Genomic DNA, 22,982 nt, shown 5'->3' with positions numbered 1-22,982 from the left:
CATCCCTCTCATACTCCCCATCTCCCTCCATCCCTCTCATACTCCCCATCCCCCTTCATCCCTCTCATATTCCCCATCTCTCTCATACTCCCCATCGTCCTCCATCCCTCTCATACTCCCCATCGGCCTCCATCCCTCTCACACTCCCCATCCCCCTCCATCCCTCTCACCGTCCCCATCTCTCTCGTACTCCCCATCGGCCTCCATCCCTCTCACACTACCCATTCCCCTCCATCCCTCTTACACTCCCCATCGCCCTCCATCCCTCTTCATACACCCCATTCCCCTCCATCCCTCTCACACTCCCCATCGCCCTCCATCCCTCTCATACTCCCCATCGCCCTTCATCCCTCTCACACTCCCCCATCCCCCTCCATCCCTCTCACACTCCCCATCCCCCTCACACTCCCCATCCCCCTCACACTCCCCATCCCCCTCCATCCCTCTCACACTCCCCATTCCCCTCCATCCCTCTCACACTCCCCATCATCCACCATCCCTCTCACACTCCCCATCATCCACCATCCCTCTCATACTCCCCATCGCCCTCCATCCCTCTCATACTCCCCATCGCCCTCCATAGATTTCATAATCCCGATTCCCCTCCAACTCCGTCGCCCTCCATCCCTCTCATACTCCCAATCATCCACCATGCCTCTCATACTCCTTATCGCCCTCCATCCCTCTCATACTGCCCATCGCCCTCCATCCCTCTCATACTCCCCATCCCCCACCATAGCTCTCACTCTCCCTGCTTCCCTCCATCCCTCTCACACTCCCCATCTCTCTCCATCCCTCTCGTACTTCCCATCGCCCTCCATCCCTCTCGTACTTCCCATCGCCCTCCATCCCTCTCATACTCCCCATCTCCCTCCATCCCTCTCATACTCCCCATTCCCCTCCATCCCTCTTACACTCCCCATCGCCCTCCATCCCTCTTCATACACCCCATCGCCCTCCATCCCTCTCATACTCCCCATTCCCCTCCATCCCTCTCACACTCCCCATCTCTCTCCATCCCTCTCGTACTTCCCATCGTCCTCCATCCCTCTCATATTCCCCATCGCCCTCCATCCCTCTCATATTCCCCATCGCCCTCCATCCCTCTCATATTCCCCATCGCCCTCCATCCCTCTCATATTCCCCATCGCCCTCCATCCCTCTCACACTCCCCATCGCCCTCCATCCCTCTCACACTCCCCATCTCCCTCCATCCCTCTCATACTCCCCATCATCCACCATTCCTCTCATACTCCCCATCCCCCTCCATCCATCTCATACTCCCCATCCCCCTTACACTCCCCATCTCCCTCCATCCCTCTCAGACTCCCCATCATCCACCATCCCTCTCACACTCCCCATCTCCCTCCATCCCTCTCACACTCCCCATCTCCCTCCATCCCTCTCATAGTCCCCATCGCCCTCATACTCCCCATCATCCACCATCCCTCTCACACTCCCCATCTCCCTCCATCCCTCTCATCATCGCTCTTACACTCCCCATCTCCCTCCATCCCTCTCATACTCCCCATTGCCCTCCATCCCTCTCATACTCCGCATCGCCCTCCATAGATCTCACGCTCCCTGTCTCCCTCCATCCCTCTCATACTCCCCATCGCCCTCCATTTCTCTCATACTCCCCATCGCCCTTCATCCCTCTCATACTCCCCATCGCCCTCCATCCCTCTCATACTCCCCATCGCCCTCCATCCCTCTCATACTCCCCATCTCCCTCATACTCCCCATTGCCCTCCATCCCTCTCATACTCCGCATCGCCCTCCATAGATCTCACGCTCCGTCTCCCTCCATCCCTCTCATACTCCCCATCGCCCTCCATACCTCCCATACTCCCCATCGCCCTCCATAGATCTCACTCTCCCTGTCTCTCTCCATCTTTCTCATAATCCCCATCTTCCTCCATCCCTCTCATTCTCCCCATCACCCACCCATCCCCCTCCATCCCTCTCATACTCCCTATCACCCACCATCGCTCTCACATTTCTACCACCCACCATCCCTCTCATACTCCCCATTGCCCTCCATACCTCTCATACTCCTCATCCATCCCTCTCACATTTCTCATCCCCCTCCATCCCTCTCATACTCCCCATCGCCCTCCATCCCTCTCATACTCCCCATCGCCCTCCATCCCTCTCACATTCCCATCATCCACCATCCCTCTCATACTCCCTATCATCCACCATCCCTCTCATACTCCCCATCATCCACCATCCCTCTCATACTCCCCATCATCCACCATCCCTCTCATACTCCCCATCGCCCTCCATAGATCTCACTCTCCCTGTCTCTCTCCATCCCCCTTATACTCCCCATCATCCACCATCACCCTCACACTCCCCATCGCCCTCCATCCCTCTCATACTCCCCATCGCCCTCCATAGATCTCACTCTCCCGGTCTCTCTCCATCCCCCTCATACTCCCCATCATCCACCAACACCATCACACTCCCCATCGCCCTCCATCCCTCTCATACTCCCCATCGCCCTCCATCCCTCTCATACTCCCCATCATCCACCATCACCCTCACACTCCACATCGCCCTCCATCCCCCTCATACTCCCCATCCCTCTCATACTCCCCATCTCTCTCCATCCCTCTCATACTCCCCATCTCTCTCCACCCCTCTCACACTCCCAATCACCCTCCATCCCTCTCACACTCCCCATCCATCCCTCTCATACTTCCCATCCCACTCCATCCCTCTCATACTCCCCATCCCACTCTATCCCTCTCATACTCCCCATCGCCCTCCATCCCTCTCATACTCCCCATCTCTCTCCATCCCTTTCACACTACCCATCTCCCTCCATCCCTCTCATACTCCCCATCTCTCTCATACTCCCCATCCCTCTCATACTCCCCATCCCTCTCCATCCCTCTCGTACTCCCCATCACCCTCCATCCCTCTCATACTCCCCATCGGCCTCCATCCCTCTCATACTCCCCATCCCCCTCCAACCCACTCACACTCCCCATCCCCCTCACAATCCCCATCGCCCTCCATCCCTCTCACACTCCCCATCCCCCTCCATCCCTCTCATACTCCCCATCGCCCTCCATCCCTCTCATACTCCCCATCGCCCTCCATCCCTCTCGTACTCCCCATCTCTCTCCATCCCTCTCATACTCCCCATCTCTCTCCATCCCTCTCACACTCTTCATCACCCTCCATCCCTCTCACACTCCCCATCCATCCCTCTCATACTCCCCATCGCCCTCCATCCCTCTCATACTCCCCATCGCCCTCCATCCCTCTCGTACTCCCCATCTCTCTCCATCCCTCTCATACTCCCCATCTCTCTCCATCCCTCTCACACTCTTCATCACCCTCCATCCCTCTCACACTCTTCATCACCCTCCATCCCTCTCACACTCCCCATCCATCCCTCTCATACTCCCCATCGCCCTCCATCCCTCTCATACTCCCCATCCCCCTCCATCCCTCTCATACTCCCCATCCCCCTCTATCCCTCTCATACTCCCCATCGCCCTCCATCCCTCTCATACTCCCCATCGCCCTCCATCCCTCTCACACTCCCCATCCATCCTTCTCATACTCCCCATCGCCCTCCATCCCTCTCATACTCCCCATCTCTCTCCATCCCTCTTACACTACCCATCTCCCTCCATCCCTCTCATACTCCCCTTCTCTCTCCATCCCTCTCATACTCCCCATCTCTCTCCATCCCTCTCGTACTCCCCATCCCCCTCCATCCCTCTCATACTCCCCATCGGCCTCCATCCCTCTCATACTCCCCATCCCCCTCCATCCCTCTCGTACTCCCCATCCCCCTCCATCCCTCTCGTACTCCCCATCTCTCTCCATCCCTCTCATACTCCCCATCTCTCTCCATCACTCTCATAATCCCCATCTCTCTCCATCCCTCTCATACTCCCCATCCCTCTCACACTCCCCATCACCCTCTATCCCTCTCACACTTCCCATCCCCCTCCAACCCTCTCACACTCCCCATCCCCCTCCAACCCTCTTCATACACCCCATCCCCCTCCATCCCTCTCATACTCCCCATCCCCCTCCATCCCTCTCATACTCCCCATCCCCCTACATCCCTCTCACACTCCCCATCGCCCTACATCCCTCTCACACTCCCCATCGCCCTTCATCCCTCTCACACTCCCCATCGCCCTCCATCCCTCTCACACTCCCCATCCATCCCTCTCATACCCCCCATCCCCCTTCATCCCTCTCATATTCCCCATCTCTCTCCATCCCTCTCATACTCCCCATCACCCTCCATCCCTCTCATACTCCCCATCGCCCTCCATCCCTCTCATACTCCCCATCTCTCTCATACACCCCATCCCCCTCCATCCCTCTCATACTCCCCATCCCCCTCCATCCCTCTCATACTCCCCATCGCCCTCCATCCCTCTCATACTCCCCATCCCCCTCCATCCCTCTCATACTCCCCATCGGCCTCCATCCCTCTCATACTCCCCATCCCCCTCATACTCCCCATCGCCCTCCATCCCCCTCATACTCCCCATCGCCCTCCATCCCCCTCATACTCCCCATCGCCCTCCATCCCTCTCATACTCCCCATCGGCCTCCATCCCTCTCATACTCCCCATCGGCCTCCATCCCTCTCATACTCCCCATTGGCCTCCATCCCTCTTATACTCCCCATCCCCCTCATACTCCCCATCTCCCTCCATCCCTCTCATACTCCCCATCCCCCTCCATCCCTCTCATACTCCCCATCGCCCTCCATCCCTCTCATACTCCCCATCTCTCTCTGCATCCCTCTAATACTCCCCATCGCCCTCCATCCCTCTCATACTCCCCATCTCTCTCCATCCCTCTCATACTCCCCATCTCCCTCCATCCCTCTCATACTCCCCATCTCCCTCCATCCCTCTCATACTCCCCATCCCCCTTCATCCCTCTCATATTCCCCATCTCTCTCCATCCCTCTCATACTCCCCATCGGCCTCCATCCCTCTCACACTCCACATCGCCCTCCATCCCTCTCATACTCCCCATCTCCCTCCATCCCTCTCATACTCCCCATCGGCCTCCATCCCTCTCATACTCCCCATCGGCCTCCATCCCTCTCATACTCCCCATCTCCCTCCATCCCTCTCATACTCCCCATCCCCCTTCATCCCTCTCATATTCCCCATCTCTCTCCATCCCTCTCATACTCCCCATCGGCCTCCATCCCTCTCACACTCCCCATCTCTCTCATACTCCCCATACCCCTCCATCCCTCTCACACTCCCCATCTCTCTCCATCCCTCTCGTACTTCCCATCCCCCTCATACTCCCCATCGCCCTCCATCCCCCTCATACTCCCCATCGCCCTCCATCCCTCTCATACTCCCCATCGCCCTCCATCCCTCTCATACTCCCCATCGCCCTCCATCCATCTCATACTCCCCATCGCCCTCCATCCCTCTCATACTCCCCATCGGCCTCCATCCCTCTCATACTCCCCATCGGCCTCCATCCCTCTCATACTCCCCATCGGCCTCCATCCCTCTCATACTCCCCATCCCCCTCCATCCCTCTCATACTCCCCATCGCCCTCCATCCCTCTCACACTCCCCATCTCTCTCCATCCCTCTCACACTCCCCATCTCTCTCCATCCCTCTCACACTCCCCATCTCTCTCCATCCCTCTCACACTCCCCATCTCTCTCCATCCCTCTCACACTCCCCATCGCCCTCCATCCCTCTCACACTCCCCATCCACCTCCAACCCACTCACACTCCCCATCTCTCTCCATCCCTCTCATACTCCCCATCGGCCTCCATCCCTCTCATACTCCCCATTGCCCTCCATCCCTCTCACACTCCCCATCCCCCTCCAACCCACTCACACTCCCCATCTCTCTCTGCATCCCTCTAATACTCCCCATCGCCCTCCATCCCTCTCATACTCCCCCTCTCTCTCCATCCCTCTCATACTCCCCATCTCCCTCCATCCCTCTCATACTCCCCATCCCCCTTCATCCCTCTCATATTCCCCATCTCTCTCCATCCCTCTCATACTCCCCATCGGCCTCCATCCCTCTCACACTCCCCATCGCCCTCCATCCCTCTCATACTCCCCATCTCCCTCCATCCCTCTCATACTCCCCATCGGCCTCCATCCCTCTCATACTCCCCATCTCCCTCCATCCCTCTCATACTCCCCATCCCCCTTCATCCCTCTCATATTCCCCATCTCTCTCATACTCCCCATCGTCCTCCATCCCTCTCATACTCCCCATCGGCCTCCATCCCTCTCACACTCCCCATCCCCCTCCATCCCTCTCATACTCCCCATCTCTCTCCATCCCTCTCACCGTCCCCATCTCTCTCGTACTCCCCATCGGCCTCCATCCCTCTCACACTACCCATTCCCCTCCATCCCTCTTACACTCCCCATCGCCCTCCATCCCTCTTCATACACCCCATTCCCCTCCATCCCTCTCACACTCCCCATCGCCCTCCATCCCTCTCATACTCCCCATCGCCCTCCATCCCTCTCACACTCCCCCATCCCCCTCCATCCCTCTCACACTCCCCATCTCTCTCCATCCCTCTCACACTCCCCATCTCTCTCCATCCCTCTCACACTCCCCATCTCTCTCCATCCCTCTCACACTCCCCATCGCCCTCCATCCCTCTCACACTCCCCATCCACCTCCAACCCACTCACACTCCCCATCTCTCTCCATCCCTCTCATACTCCCCATCGGCCTCCATCCCTCTCATACTCCCCATTGCCCTCCATCCCTCTCACACTCCCCATCCCCCTCCAACCCACTCACACTCCCCATCTCTCTCTGCATCCCTCTAATACTCCCCATCGCCCTCCATCCCTCTCATACTCCCCCTCTCTCTCCATCCCTCTCATACTCCCCATCTCCCTCCATCCCTCTCATACTCCCCATCCCCCTTCATCCCTCTCATATTCCCCATCTCTCTCCATCCCTCTCATACTCCCCATCGGCCTCCATCCCTCTCACACTCCCCATCGCCCTCCATCCCTCTCATACTCCCCATCTCCCTCCATCCCTCTCATACTCCCCATCGGCCTCCATCCCTCTCATACTCCCCATCTCCCTCCATCCCTCTCATACTCCCCATCCCCCTTCATCCCTCTCATATTCCCCATCTCTCTCATACTCCCCATCGTCCTCCATCCCTCTCATACTCCCCATCGGCCTCCATCCCTCTCACACTCCCCATCCCCCTCCATCCCTCTCATACTCCCCATCTCTCTCCATCCCTCTCACCGTCCCCATCTCTCTCGTACTCCCCATCGGCCTCCATCCCTCTCACACTACCCATTCCCCTCCATCCCTCTTACACTCCCCATCGCCCTCCATCCCTCTTCATACACCCCATTCCCCTCCATCCCTCTCACACTCCCCATCGCCCTCCATCCCTCTCATACTCCCCATCGCCCTCCATCCCTCTCACACTCCCCCATCCCCCTCCATCCCTCTCACACTCCCCATCCCCCTCCATCCCTCTCACACTCCCCATCCCCCTCCATCCCTCTCACACTCCCCATCCCCCTCACACTCCCCATTCCCCTCCATCCCTCTCACACTCCCCATCATCCACCATCCCTCTCACACTCCCCATCATCCACCATCCCTCTCATACTCCCCATCGTCCTCCATCCCTCTCATACTCCCCATCGCCCTCCATAGATTTCATAATCCCGATTCCCCTCCAACTCCGTCGCCCTCCATCCCTCTCATACTCCCAATCATCCACCATCCCTCTCATACTCCTTATCGCCCTCCATCCCTCTCATACTGCCCATCGCCCTCCATCCCTCTCATACTCCCCATCCCCCACCATAGCTCTCACTCTCCCTGCTTCCCTCCATCCCTCTCACACTCCCCATCTCTCTCCATCCCTCTCGTACTTCCCATCGCCCTCCATCCCTCTCGTACTTCCCATCGCCCTCCATCCCTCTCATACTCCCCATCTCCCTCCATCCCTCTCATACTCCCCATTCCCCTCCATCCCTCTTACACTCCCCATCGCCCTCCATCCCTCTTCATACACCCCATCGCCCTCCATCCCTCTCATACTCCCCATTCCCCTCCATCCCTCTCACACTCCCCATCTCTCTCCATCCCTCTCGTACTTCCCATCGTCCTCCATCCCTCTCATATTCCCCATCGCCCTCCATCCCTCTCATATTCCCCATCGCCCTCCATCCCTCTCACACTCCCCATCGCCCTCCATCCCTCTCACACTCCCCATCTCCCTCCATCCCTCTCATACTCCCCATCATCCACCATTCCTCTCATACTCCCCATCCCCCTCCATCCCTCTCATACTCCCCATCTCCCTCCATCCCTCTCAGACTCCCCATCATCCACCATCCCTCTCACACTCCCCATCTCCCTCCATCCCTCTCATCATCGCTCTTACACTCCCCATCTCCCTCCATCCCTCTCATACTCCCCATTGCCCTCCATCCCTCTCATACTCCGCATCGCCCTCCATAGATCTCACGCTCCCTGTCTCCCTCCATCCCTCTCATACTCCCCATCGCCCTCCATTCCTCTCATACTCCCCATCGCCCTTCATCCCTCTCATACTCCCCATCGCCCTCCATCCCTCTCATACTCCCCATCGCCCTCCATCCCTCTCATACTCCCCATCTCCCTCCATCCCTCTCATACTCCCCATTGCCCTCCATCCCTCTCATACTCCGCATCGCCCTCCATAGATCTCACGCTCCGTCTCCCTCCATCCCTCTCATACTCCCCATCGCCCTCCATACCTCCCATACTCCCCATCGCCCTCCATAGATCTCACTCTCCCTGTCTCTCTCCATCTTTTTCATAATCCCCATCTTCCTCCATCCCTCTCATACTCCCCATCACCCACCCATCCCCCTCCATCCCTCTCATACTCCCTATCACCCACCATCGCTCTCACATTTCTACCACCCACCATCCCTCTCATACTCCCCATTGCCCTCCATACCTCTCATACTCCTCATCCATCCCTCTCACATTTCTCATCCCCCTCCATCCCTCTCATACTCCCCATCACCCTCAATCCCTCTCATACTCCCCATCGCCCTCCATCCCTCTCACATTCCCATCATCCACCATCCCTCTCATACTCCCCATCATCCACCATCCCTCTCATACTCCCCATCATCCACCATCCCTCTCATACTCCCCATTGCCCTCCATACCTCTCATACTTCTCATCCATCCCTCTCACATTTCTCATCCCCCTCCATCCCTCTCATACTCCCCATCATCCACCATCCCTCTCATACTCCCCATCGCCCTCCATAGATCTCACTCTCCCTGTCTCTCTCCATCCCCCTTATACTCCCCATCATCCATCACCCTCACACTCCCCATCGCCCTCCATCCCTCTCATACTCCCCATCGCCCTCCATAGATCTCACTCTCCCTGTCTCTCTCCATCCCCCTCATACTCCCCATCATCCACCAACACCCTCACACTCCCCATCGCCCTCCATCCCTCTCATACTCCCCATCGCCCTCCATCCCTCTCATACTCCCCATCATCCACCATCACCCTCACACTCCCCATCGCCCTCCATCCCCCTCATACTCCCCATCATCCACCATCACCCTCACACTCCCCATCACCCTCCATCCCTCTCATACTCCCCATCGCCCTCCATAGATCTCACTCTCCCTGTCTCTCTCCATCCCCCTCATACTCCCCATCATCCACCATCGCTCTCACACTCCCCATCACCCTCCATTCCTCTCATACTCCCCATCGCCCTCGATCCCTCTCATACTCCCCATCGCCCTCCATCCCTCTCATACTCCCCATCGCCCTCCATCCCTCTCATACTCCCCATCACCCTCCATAGATTTCAGGCTCCCTGTCTCCCTCCATCCCTCTCATACTCCCCATCATCCTCCATCGCTCTCACACTCCCCATCGCCCTCCATTCCTCTCATACTCCCCAATGCCCTTGATCCCTCTCATACTCCCCATCGCCCTCCATCCCTCTCACACTCCCCATCGCCCTCCATCCCTCTCATACTCCCCATCATCCACCATCCCTCTCACACTTCCCATCGCCCTCCCTCCCTCCCTCTCACGCTCCCCGTCTCCCTCCCTCGCTCTCACACTCCCCATCTCCCTCCCTCCCACCCTCCCCGTCTCCCTCTCTCGCTCCCACCCTTCCCTTCTCCCTCCCTCGCTCTCACACTCCCTGTCTCCCTCCCTCGCTCTCACACTCACCGTCTCCATCCCTCGCTCTCACACTCCCTGTCTCCCTCCTTCACTCTCATGCTCCCAGTCTCCCTCCCTCGCTCTCACGCTCCCCGTCTCCCTCCCTCACTCTCATGCTCCCAGTCTCCCTCCCTCGCTCTCACGCTCCCCGTCTCCCTCCCTCGCTCTCACACTCCCCGTCTCCCTCCCTTGCTCTCACACTCCACGTCTCCGTCTCCCTCCCCGTCTCCCTCCCTCCCTCACACTCACTCACTCTCCCCGTCTCCCTCTCACACTCCCCGTCTCCCTCCCTCTCACACTCTCCGTCTCCCTCCCTCTCACACTCTCCGTCTCCCTCCCTCTCACACTCTCCGTCTCCCTCCCTCTCACACTCTCCGTCTCCCTCCCTCTCACACTCTCCGTCTCCCTCCCTCTCACACTCTCCGTCTCCCTCCCTCTCACACTCTCCGTCTCCCTCCCTCTCACACTCTCCGTCTCCCTCCCTCTCACACTCCCCGTCTCCCTCCCTCTCACACTCCCCGTCTCCCTCCCTCTCACACTCCCCGTCTCCCTCCCTCTCACACTCTCCGTCTTCCTCCCTCACACTCTCCGTCTTCCTCCCTTACACTCTCCGTCTTCCTCCCTCACACTCTCCGTCTCCCTCCCTCTCACACTCCCTCTCCCTCCCTCACTCTCATGCTCTCTGTCTCCCTCCCTCACACTCTCCGTCTCCCTCCCTCTCACACTCCCCGTCTCTCTCGCACAGTCCCCCTCTCCCTCCCTCCCTCTCACACTCCCCCTCTCCCTCTCACAGTCCCCCTCTCCCTCCCTCTCACATTCTCTGTGTCCCTCCCTCACACTCTCCGCCTCCCTCCCTCTCACACTCCCCGTCTCCCTCCCTCTCACACTCCCCCTCTCCCTCCCTCCCTCCCTCCCTCTCACACTCTCCGTCTCCCTCCCACTCACTCTCCCTGTCCATCTTGCTCACCGTCATAGGATTTCTGAGGTAACTTTTCTCTCTTCAGTGATTGTGATATCTGTTTTGATTCCAGGTCTGACCACTTTATGGTTTTTATGAGGAGACCTGTGAAGGAAGCGCAGAGAAATGAAAGTGATAACGGGACGCTTTGTTATTACCATACAGATGTGTATGCTTCAGCATTAATATAGTGTCCATATACGTACTATTGCACAACACAGCCTGCAGTACACCTTCCTCTCCCTGTGCCAGCTGATACAGTGTGTTCTATTTAACACCATATTGGGGCCATTCCATGAAAATGAGTAAAAATGTCCCATACGTGGTGGGCGTGGCTACGCGGACATGGAGTAGCAGCTTATAGACAGAGCTCTCCGTTCTACATATCCTGTACGCCTATCCTGGTGTCCCTCCTGTGCTCTAAAAGTAGCTAAAGTGGTGGGGGAACTTCTGCTGCGCACCTTGATCCTGCTCTGGACCGCGGGCTGCAGCCGCCTCGCTTGCAGGGACCCGGACATCACTGAGGGGATTGGAGCGGAGGGAGGAGGACGGCGCCATTACGGGACGAATGTGGTAGAAGCTGGGACTCGCGTGCTGGGAGAAGCCGTGCGTGGAGGAAGACGAAGGCCGTGAGGGGTAAGACCTACACTCTGCCCGTGCCCTGCTGTCTGGTACACTCGACCTCTTGATCTGGGGGGGTGACATAAGAAGCTGCTGGAGGGGGGGGGGGGGGGGTGGGGGAACCAGGGCTGTGCCTGAGCTCAGATGTCCGCTTTATCTGCTCTGGAGAACCCTCTGCTTTGCACCCTGTACATGGAGACTGCCATTTCCTGCTGGGATACTTCGGTGCCTGTGTTATCCCCACTGTACATGCTGTGAGGATGGCTAGGGCGGGAAACGCCGCCATTTTATCCCCGCAGTGTATACTGATATCCGTGTGGCCAGGGCTCGCGGGCACTTTTTCCTGTCTAGTCATTGTATGGTCTGGCCTAAATCCTGCGTATTGCCTCCGCTATTATATATTACTACTCTCTGTCTGAGTGACTCTCTTTATACTACAGCATAATGGTGAGACCCCAGCAGTCAGCAGTACTCCAGATCATCAAACCCTAACCGTAAAGAGGTGACCCCGATCCCTCTCCTCCGCCACCTCTGATACTCCCCCTGACGCTGCCCTTCAGAGAGTCCTGGATGCTGTGGCTGCTAGAGAGGCCAGGTTGGCGGATAAAATTGGTCAGGTTCAATCTGACCTCTCTTTTATACATCATGACCTTCAGAAAGTTGGGGAACGTGTGGGTGAGGTGGAGGCCCGCACGTCCACTCTTGAAGATTCTCTGCCGTTACTGTTCAACTGACGGATGTACAACATAAATTGTTGGATATGGAAGGGCGTTTGAGGAGATGTAATGTCCGATTTGTGGGTCTGCCTGCACGTGAAGAAGGCCAGACTCCTGATAAATTCTTAGACAAATGTCTCTCTGATAGCTATGGGATTGACTCCTTCTCGCCCTTTTTCACTGTGGAAAGAGCTCATAGAGTCCCCTCTCGTCCTCTCCACCGGGGGCGCCACCCCGGACCTTGATAGCTAAACTCCTTAATTACCGTGACAGAGATGCTATCCTACGGTTGAACCGCACTAAGGGCCCACTGTTATGGAATGGCTCATGAGTGTCTATGTTCCCGGACTCTGCGGTTGAGGTCCAGAAAGATAGGGCCCAGTTTACTCCTGTTAAGAGACGTCTCCGTGAACTGAATATATCCTATGCTATGTTGTTCGCTTCTAAGCTCAGAATTGTTGTGGATAGAGAGATTAAATTTTTTCCACTCCTCGGGAGGCTTCCATGTGGCTGGGTACTGCTAGACAAGCAAGACGAGCTATGGTCGCAGACTGAAGATATGGGACCATCCTTTTTATATGGACGCTCTTACCTTCATTTATTGTTGACTTGATTTTCATTCTGTTACTGTGTTGGGGGTAATGTATCGGGTAATAGATACCGCTTTCCACCCTGCGTGACCACTGTACTTATAGGTTTTGGTGTACGCATGGGGACTTGTTCTCCTAGTGGTGGACGGATGGGTGAATTTATTGTGGGGTTTATGGTTGTGCTTACTGGGCATCTGCCTAGAGTTTCCCCTGGGACAGACTCGGGGGCTGGGACCACTTTAGAGATAGTGTTCCATACCGGAATGTTTCTCTAAGTATACTCCTGAAGTTTCTGCACTGGGGGATGCCTTTCTTAAACGGGGTCGCTGCGACATGTCTAGTCGCCACTGAATTTTTTGACCGCCAGTATTAGTACTAGGTATAAGAAATTTAGGTTAGTTTTTTGGTAAAGGAGGGGGGGGGGGTGTATAGTTGCATTGTATGGATCCAAGTATGCCAATGTTTGGGGTGGTATACAGGGTGGGGGGTTTGGGGGCCAAGGTATGCCAAAGAAGGTTCAGGGAAGCATACAGGGGGGGAGGGGGCAGGGGGATTAGCTTGAAACTATGGAAATATATTTGTTCTTTTTTTCTATTGCATTATGTTTTGGGGAAAGTGCTGGTTGTTTGTGTGATTTTGGGGGTGTACTGTGTTGTCTGGTACTAGAATACTAGCGGAGTCACTGATATATGAAACACTAGGACTTAATGGCGACTAATTTAGTTAAATTCCTCTCTTGGAATGTGCGAGGTCTCAGTGACAAAGTTAAGAGAGAGCTCGATCTCAGACAGCTCAAATACTACGGGGCGGATGTCATCTGTCTAATGGAGACCCATCTGGCCGGGGCTAAAGTTATGTCTCTAAGAAAACCCTGGGGGGGCTAACCACTCGACCCATACCTCCTCCACTAGAGGGGTCTCCGTCCTAGTCAGGAAACAGGTTCCGTTTGTCAAAGTCAGAAAAATGTCTCAATGCACGTTGCCATATTTGCACCGCACACTGGTCCGCGCTGCGCGTGCGTGCGCTCTCCCGTGGATGCGCATACCCGCAATACCGTGCACTCGCAGGCGCGGTATGCGTATTTACGGTAGAGTCTATGTAGTCGTAGCGTGCGACTCATTCGTTACAAATGTTCACAATTAATGTAGTTTATAGATCATGGTCCCTTTGATAGATTCTGAAAGTTTGGTTAAAATACAATGTCCCAGAGCTGAGGAATCCCTCTTTATATCGTACGAAGGGTCTAACAGGAATCATACAGCAGTGTTTGGTACCCATCGGAAGAGTATTTAATTAGCAATATTCCGGTGTTGGTTTGGAGCGTATTAATCGCTCGTGCGAATAGTTATGGACATAAGAAGTTTATGTCCATTTCTATTAATTACACATACTCAGGTATGCGGCGGGAAACCCAGTTTCCCACCCACCTGAGCTGTTGGAAATCGTCACAGCCCACCTGTATGAATCACCCTATGACCTTTTGTTATGATGCAGGGCCGAATTCCTTCGGCCAATGGACAATGGGATTGTAGGACCAGGAGATTGCATTGTGTGTGGGGCATAAATAGGCAGGCCGACCACATCCAGCTCTCACTCTCTCATCAACGGTTATCTGCTGATAACCGGGAGCTGGATATCGAGGCGCAGGCGATCATACCCTTTGTGCGTAAGTTTTCTCTCCGTTATCATTGTCTCTCTGTGAGCCAATTTCTCTCATCTCATCTCTCTCTCTCTCTCTCTCTCTGTTCTGTTCTCTCATATCTCCCCTAGACTAGGCTAGTATTGTATTGTATTAGATAGTATTGTATTGTATTGCATTTAGGTCAGTGTAGTATTGTCTTTTTGTATTTATTGTTTAGTTCTGTGGTTAGGAAGTCTCTGTTATATTGTAGTGTATCATATGTACTGTTATCCCCTTTTACAAGTATATTAGACATAATACAGTTAATAGGCCTTGGAACCTAAACCAGTATCTGTGTATTTTCTATAGTGATAAGTGTTCACTTGAGCGTCGGTGACGCTCAAGCAGCTTTGTAGATAGTCAGGTTACACAAGGTTGCACTTACACCCTGTACTCACATTAAGGTATTCAGTGTATTTAATTGGTATAAGGTTTTAACATAAAGGTATAGTGTTGTAAGCGTCTGCATCGCTGGTGACCTCCTCGTGGTCTCGAGCGTATGCTACGCTACAGCGAATCATTCCCCTAGACATAACCAATAACGTGTCCTGTGATCACTGGGCCGTGAGCGAACGTGACGCTTGAGCGTCTCGCCTACGGCTGAGCGATCGTTACGCCAATAGCGTACCATTACGGTACTTCTTAAGTAAACAGCGTACAGTGTTCTTAGCTTCATAAAGGGTTGTTTATACGACAAAGGAATTTAGCATTCTCAATTGCGGGCTCGTCCTATACTTCTCACATCTGCACTAGGTAGATCAGCAGACATTATCCCCCAGCAAAGGGTGGGAGATTGTCTCATAGTGCTGGCGGGATAAGCGTCTGCTTCGCTTAGACAAAGAGTGCTGAAGGAACCCGGTAACCGGAAGTAAGAACAAAACGCTTGTGTCTTTTAAAACTGTTTATTTTTCTTTTGTCTTGCGTACGCATACATTTATCTGCATTTCTTTTTCAAATTTCGTATATCACTATTCCTGTTTGCCAATTTTATAGTTGATAGAAAGTGCTAAAAAGAGATTTGCTGTTATTTCATAGTAGAGGTAATAGTTAAAGTATAGAACAAACACACGGTTTGTCTGAGATACAAGGCAGTCAGTGTGGATTGCGGTAGATGATCAGGGATCATTTACATTGATAAAAATATATTGTGTTACGGTGGATCCTTTGCATTGCGTACACGTGTCGCTAACAAAGACTAGCGTACGCAATCCAAAAGGCAGACGCACGCAGCGTACATTACGCAACGTAGCGTCCGGTTACGCTCACGTAGCTCAAGTCACGAAAAAGTTGAATTAGCGCAAAGCGATAATTAGCGCAAGGCGATAAATAACGCACAGCGGTAAATAACGCAAATCTATTTTTGGAAAATCTGAAATTTAGTTTAACAGATCCTGCTCCTAATTGGTAACACTCTTGGCCTGAAGACAATTTCTGCGCAGAAATAGACACAGAAACAAAGTGTACTTGTGTTGAGTGAGTGTGTTTTGTATACAAAAGTTTATATAACTTTAAGGTGGAACCAAAAGGAAAGCCGGGTACTCGTCAAGGGACATACGTGTAAGTGACATATACGGTGGCTAGGGAGGCATCTCTGGTTAAATAATATTTGAGCATTAGAGTATAGCGGACCATAAGGTAACAAGACCAGGAGGTCATAAGGTAACAAGACCAGGAGGTCATAAGGTAAAAGGTCCGCTATAAAAGTCCAGTGGCACAACGCCTGGGGTGTTGGTGCAGAACCCATATAGGCCATACAAGCTCTGGCTGAAGGAATCGCAGCCGGAAACATAGATTCCATTGATCTTTCAGTACATGACAAGTAGTGCTCGTATACTGAACGATTGGACCGCACGTAATTGTGTGCAGTAGTTAGTAATCTGACCTAATACCATTAGAGTAAAGTGGTCACAAACGCTATTTGTACATTCTGACGTGATTTGTGTAATTTTTTATTTTTGGAAGGGAAGTTCGCTGGTCACTCGGGAACTATCCAACAACCGATACTTACTGGGGACTGGTAGGTCCAGCACGCCCCAGTAAATAAAGGTTCACAGGGGCCCTAAGTTGGGTACAGCAGCTCTGGCTACAGTGATTGCAGCACAGGCCAACGTGGGCGAGAAGTAAGTGGGGTACTTGATAAACCACCACCGCCGGCCTGCCCAAGGACATCTTGGTTTGTTTGTAAGGGTTCGCTGAAAGCCTTGATATTCAAGGAGGAATAGGCAACGCCTGCAGATTATGGGGGCCATTTGTTCAGGTAGGGGGCGATCAACCTCGGTTCAGGTTGATTCAGAGAACCGATCCATCGGGTCGGCACGATATGTGATGTGTAAGAAATATGGAAATCACGCTGAAGTTTTATGTGATGAATGGGAGAGAATGACTGTACAAGACAGGGACAAATTCCCAAGAATAGGTAGCTTTAGTCCAGTAGTGTTACAAAATTTAAGGAGGAGGATAAGTCTCGTTGAACCAACGAAGAGACAAAATAAACATTATGAATATTTACAGTTATGGCAACAGGAAAGTGAATTACAAAAAGAGTCTATTGACTTTTCTGACTCTTATCTTGAGAGGAGAGATAGGGCAGCAGGAGAGGAGTTGATTGCGGAGAGAAAAGCACAAAAGTGAAACAATAAAAACGCTCTTAGCAACTGTAATATAGATTATAAGGATAAGTGTAATAAATGTAACCATGATTATTGTAATACTGTTGAATGTACAACTATTAACCTGTGCAAGCTGCACCCCATGTCAAACCTCCCTCAGGAATACAAACAAGAAAGTGAGCCCAGAACGATGTCGGCACCTCTTCCAGAAGCCATCCTACAAGACATCCAGGTGGACGCGACCAAATTGGTAAAGGCAATAATCGAACCCCCTAACAGAGGGTCAGGTGAGGTCGTGTCCACAGGTACGTACAATGTTTCATATCACGCACAAACAGATGTACCCCATATTGTAAGACCAACACAAGATGATGTAACTGAGCTCGATCTGGCCAGGGTGATCTCAGTCCCCAATGGGAAGACTGACGATCAGGGAATCATTCCCGTCAAGGACAGTGCAATGCGCTGTCTCTTGTCCCGGACCGAATTGAGATCAATTATGTCCGAATTTCCTGATCCTGGGAAAAATCTAGCCAAATGTCAAAGGTTTATTAAAGAACTAGGAAACGCCACAGAACCCACCAACAAAGAGTGGCGGACAGTGCTGAGGGCATGTTTGCCCTCCAGGGTTGACCCTGAAAAATTCATTGCTGATTGTAAATTAAACATGGAGGTACCCTGTATGGAGGAACACAATCAGGAATGTATTAGGCAGATTAACCGACAGTTAGGAATATATTTCCCAACCACTGTCAAGTGGAGTGAAATTTTCTCCATAAGGCAAAACGAAAAGGAAAATGTTTCTAATTATTTCAATCGAGCACTGCAAATAATGGCTAGGAACACTGGGATCGCAGACATCAAGACAAATGCACAACATAAAGGAATAGCGGTTAAGGTATTAATGAATGGTTTAAAGGATGAATTAAAAACAAGGGTACAGACCACCAACCCAAACTGGAGAGATATCTCGGTGGCCGCACTAAGAGAGGCCGTCATTAATCATGACCAGAATATCACCAGGTACAGAGAGTCACAAAGAGATAAGTTAATGGCAGCAAATATACAGGCCCAAACCACAAGACCACCCCAACAAAAGCCCCACACCCCTGCGAGAAACCCAGATATGGTAGTCTGTTACCATTGTCATAAAAAGGGACACATTGCAAGAGATTGTAGATCAAGAGAAAGACAACGACATAATCATGGTATCCAAGGAACCAGGGAAGTACAGGGGAAACGATTGATGATGATGAGCATCCGAGCGTTTGAGGAGGCATCAAATCAACCAAAACCTCAGGTCATTGACACGTGGAGGGAGCCCAGGATTTGTTACCATTGTAGGAGAGAAGGGCATTATGCCAGCAACTGTAATAACACACATAAAGTTAGACCCCCTAGACCAAGAAATGAGCAAAATTACAATACACACCATTATAATCAAGGATCACATAGGCAGGAAAGGTGATTATTAGGAATGGAGGCAAGCCTGAGGTAACGGTTAGTAAATTGGGAGGTCATTCACTGAAAGACACAGGAATGACCAGGTTAAAAGTTGTAAATGTATTTGTGAAAAATGTTTTTTCTTTCTCTCTCTATCCCCATCTCTGACGATTATTGGTAAGAATTCAAACATTGCATATTCGCTTGGTCCTTGCAGAAGTCTACCAAACCCCAGCATGACCTATCCACCACAATGTATTCTGGCCAGATACAGACAGTGGAATAATGCAAGTGCTGGTGGGGAGGGACTGCTCAAGGAAACCATTAGACACGTAGATACAACAGCCTAATAGTCTGACAATGTTTTCTTAATGTTGACAACGTTTAAAAATGCTTTGTTTCTCTTCTCTTATTGGTGGTTATTGTCGGGTTATGTAATGTATATATGCACATGAATTGTTCTCTATCTCTTTTGTTTTTTTTTATTTTCTCTCTCTCCTCACTCATGTTTCCATGATTTAAAGATGGTATGTCACCCCTAAGTGTTAACCAATGGTAATGCCAGATTTTGCTCCACACAGAAAGATCGCTAGTTAGGAAGAAAGATTACATCACCAGAAGGTTCATTCGGAAGACTGAAGAGACAGCACCTTTTGAGAGGACAGCAGAACAAAAAGAACAACAAAACGAGAGAACTTATTATCGTAACGAGTTCTCTCCCCCTCAAACTGATTTTCTTATACCCCATTTACAAATTTCTTCTTTTCTCCTCCTGTAAGATGGACTTGCCCCAAGAGACTGTGATATGGATTTTTCCCGTTAACCATGATGTTGACCAGAACAGTCTGTTTCGGTGAGAGTACCAGTGAGGTCGAGAAAGGATCCAGAAAGGTCCTGATGACTGAGACGGAGGTGTAAATTTCCAATAGCAACCCAATCACCAAGCAAAGGCGAGTACCGGGCACGATCTAACAAACATGTTATTTGTAAACAACTGTGAAGGAATGGTAGTTCAAAAAGAAAGTTGTATCTGTAGGCTCTGTAACAAAGAAATGCCAATCTAGTTTTAATATCCATATGGACCGGCATCCATTGAGTGACTATCACTCTCTAGTGGGTAACGTGTTAAACCAAACAGATTGTTGGGTATGCTCTCAAGTACCTCAGGGTCACAGCAAATCAGGGCTAGTACCATTTCCTTTAACGTTAGGGGAGGTACTTGAGCTAAGTGGTGGGAGACCGGTGGACCGGAGGTTTAACATCTCCAGCCCTCCTAGTTTGAAGCTCCACCAATATCATGTGGATAGGTCCCTCTTATGTTTTAACATCTCCAATCCCAGAAAACCGGGAAATTGGGAAGTGTCATGGAGCAACCTTACCATGACCTTTTCACACAGAGCAGATAGAATGCCTACAGATACAGAGCTCGTACGCCACATAGCCAGTAGAGGAAAGTCTTTTCGGTATCGATATACCTTAGGAAATAGGATTACTAGAGTTGGAGAGGTATCACCAGGATACTGTGCACATATCGTACAAACCGATACGTGCATTAGGCAGATGGAAGAATTAGGGTCAGGAGATTTCACCTGGAAGGTTTGTAACATGGTCATGTCCTTCTCCGTCCCATATGTTCTCCCCGATGATGCATATTTCATATGCGGGAGAAAGGCGTACAAGTGGCTTGCCCCAAACTCTGAAGGATTGTGTTATATTGGAAAAGTATTGCCTGAAGTGATGACTGTTACACATGACAAAATGAAGGACATACACCGTGGTGCCCAAGCTCCTTATACTCACACTCACTACGAGCACCGAGTTAAAAGACAACTGTCAGAAAGGTTAGAGCATCCGGCCTCTGATCTTATCCATGAATCCACCGGGATTCAGGTTCTGGTAGCGTTAGATTTCACTCGCACCGCTCGAGGTGTGATGAATTATAGATACATTTCCGCACTCGCCAATTTGTTAGATAATATCACTGAAATGTATGATGACACGTTTAGATACACTGGAAGAGAACTTCAAGCTTACAAAACAGAACTAGTTCAGCATAGGATGGTTCTTAATTATCTTACAGCAGTAACAGGCGGATATTGTGTTACATTGGCAACACAGTACGGCATAAAGTGTTGCACGTAAATCACAAATAGCACCGAGGATCCGGTAGAGGTCATAGACCAAAAGATGGACGATATTCTCCAACTAAAGTGGGAATTTCGTCGAAAACACAATCTCACCCTTGCTGCTGTAGGTAATGAGCTGACTGGTTGGGTGTCATGGTTGAACCCGCGAAATTGGTTCTCCGGTTTAGGAGACTGGGCTCAAGGAGTCATAATGGATGTTGGAAAGTTTCTACTATGTATCTTGGGTGTCATTATATCGATTGGATTGATATTTAGATGCGGGCAGGTTTTAATGAGGTGCAAACAAAGTACAAAAGTGATGAGCTTGAGGAGTGAGGAAACTGTAATTAACCTGGATTTGATTTATGACCCAATGATAGAAACCAGAATGTGATGAAAATGCGATTATACGGTCCGTTTCTTTCACCTGTTTTTCTGTTTTTCTCCCAGATACAAAGACCCCCTTGGACAAGGAAGCTGACGAGACGAGATGTATACAGACAACGGATTGACCAAAGAAGAAGATTTGACAACTTTAAATATGGACACTTGATGAACTTTGCCATGGATCCCCAGTTTCCCTAGTACTTTTAAACTCACGCTAGCCCAACATTTTTTTTTGTAAATCTGATGGCTCAGACAAAGCTATTTGCTCATGCCTAAGGAGCAATACAGCGCAAAGAAGACGACTCTCAACAGATACCGAAAACAACTTCGACGACAGATGTACATTTCCCTGACATAGAATATCATTGCATTTTTCGTAAGTGTTCTCTATCTTCATCTCTACAACCCTCAGGTAACGACACACATAGACGATAGGGAATACAGGCACAGATATCAGCAACCACATACCTCCCCCATTCATGTATCATCAACTAAAATGTGCATCCCCATTTTGTTACAACCACAGCCGAAATGAGCTCGGTAAAGTTTGACAGCCCATCCACAGACCTGTACCACAGGATAAGAAGGAATTCAAATGTATACTTCGCAATACCTCGAAGCTTGATTTACCACACGTACGGCACGATGATACATGACCCCCCAAACATGGACTCATACACACATGCTTCTACTTTCTCACTAGGTCATACCCTTTTCACACCTACTCCTCTCTCCTCCCCTACCCAACCATGGAAATCAATTAACCCCTGACTTACATTTTTCTCCTTAAATGTTTTGTGGCAGTTATTATTGACTGCCAAAGGGTGGACTGTCAAAGTCAGAAAAATGTCTCAATGCACGTTGCCATATTTGCACCGCACACTGGTCCGCGCTGCGCGTGCGTGCGCTCTCCCGTGGATGCGCATACCCGCAATACCGTGCACTCGCAGGCGCGGTATGCGTATTTACGGTAGAGTCTATGTAGTCGTAGCGTGCGACTCATTCGTTACAAATGTTCACAATTAATGTAGTTTATAGATCATGGTCCCTTTGATAGATTCTGAAAGTTTGGTTAAAATACAATGTCCCAGAGCTGAGGAATCCCTCTTTATATCGTACGAAGGGTCTAACAGGAATCATACAGCAGTGTTTGGTACCCATCGGAAGAGTATTTAATTAGCAATATTCCGGTGTTGGTTTGGAGCGTATTAATCGCTCGTGCGAATAGTTATGGACATAAGAAGTTTATGTCCATTTCTATTAATTACACATACTCAGGTATGCGGCGGGAAACCCAGTTTCCCACCCACCTGAGCTGTTGGAAATCGTCACAGCCCACCTGTATGAATCACCCTATGACCTTTTGTTATGATGCAGGGCCGAATTCCTTCGGCCAATGGACAATGGGATTGTAGGACCAGGAGATTGCATTGTGTGTGGGGCATAAATAGGCAGGCCGACCACATCCAGCTCTCACTCTCTCATCAACGGTTATCTGCTGATAACCGGGAGCTGGATATCGAGGCGCAGGCGATCATACCCTTTGTGCGTAAGTTTTCTCTCCGTTATCATTGTCTCTCTGTGAGCCAATTTCTCTCATCTCATCTCTCTC

The 22,982-nt window shown here is 51.5% G+C and overlaps 1 protein-coding gene across 1 annotated transcript in view; it reads right to left on the bottom strand.

Annotated features, from left to right (window-relative positions):
- The window catches only part of LOC134928696 (zinc finger protein 436-like), a 222,520-nt gene that overhangs the window by 68,877 nt on the left and 130,661 nt on the right, over nucleotides 1–22,982 (bottom strand). Inside the window, exon 3 of the mRNA XM_063924713.1 lies at nucleotides 11,207–11,302. Coding sequence (XP_063780783.1) covers nucleotides 11,207–11,302 — 96 coding nt within the window. The remainder of the gene's footprint in view (nucleotides 1–11,206; nucleotides 11,303–22,982) is intronic.

Source organism: Pseudophryne corroboree, chromosome 5 (assembly GCF_028390025.1).
Source record: "Pseudophryne corroboree isolate aPseCor3 chromosome 5, aPseCor3.hap2, whole genome shotgun sequence".
Taxonomy (NCBI): Eukaryota; Metazoa; Chordata; class Amphibia; order Anura; family Myobatrachidae; genus Pseudophryne; species Pseudophryne corroboree.
This window is presented reverse-complemented; position numbering and strand designations above follow the sequence as displayed.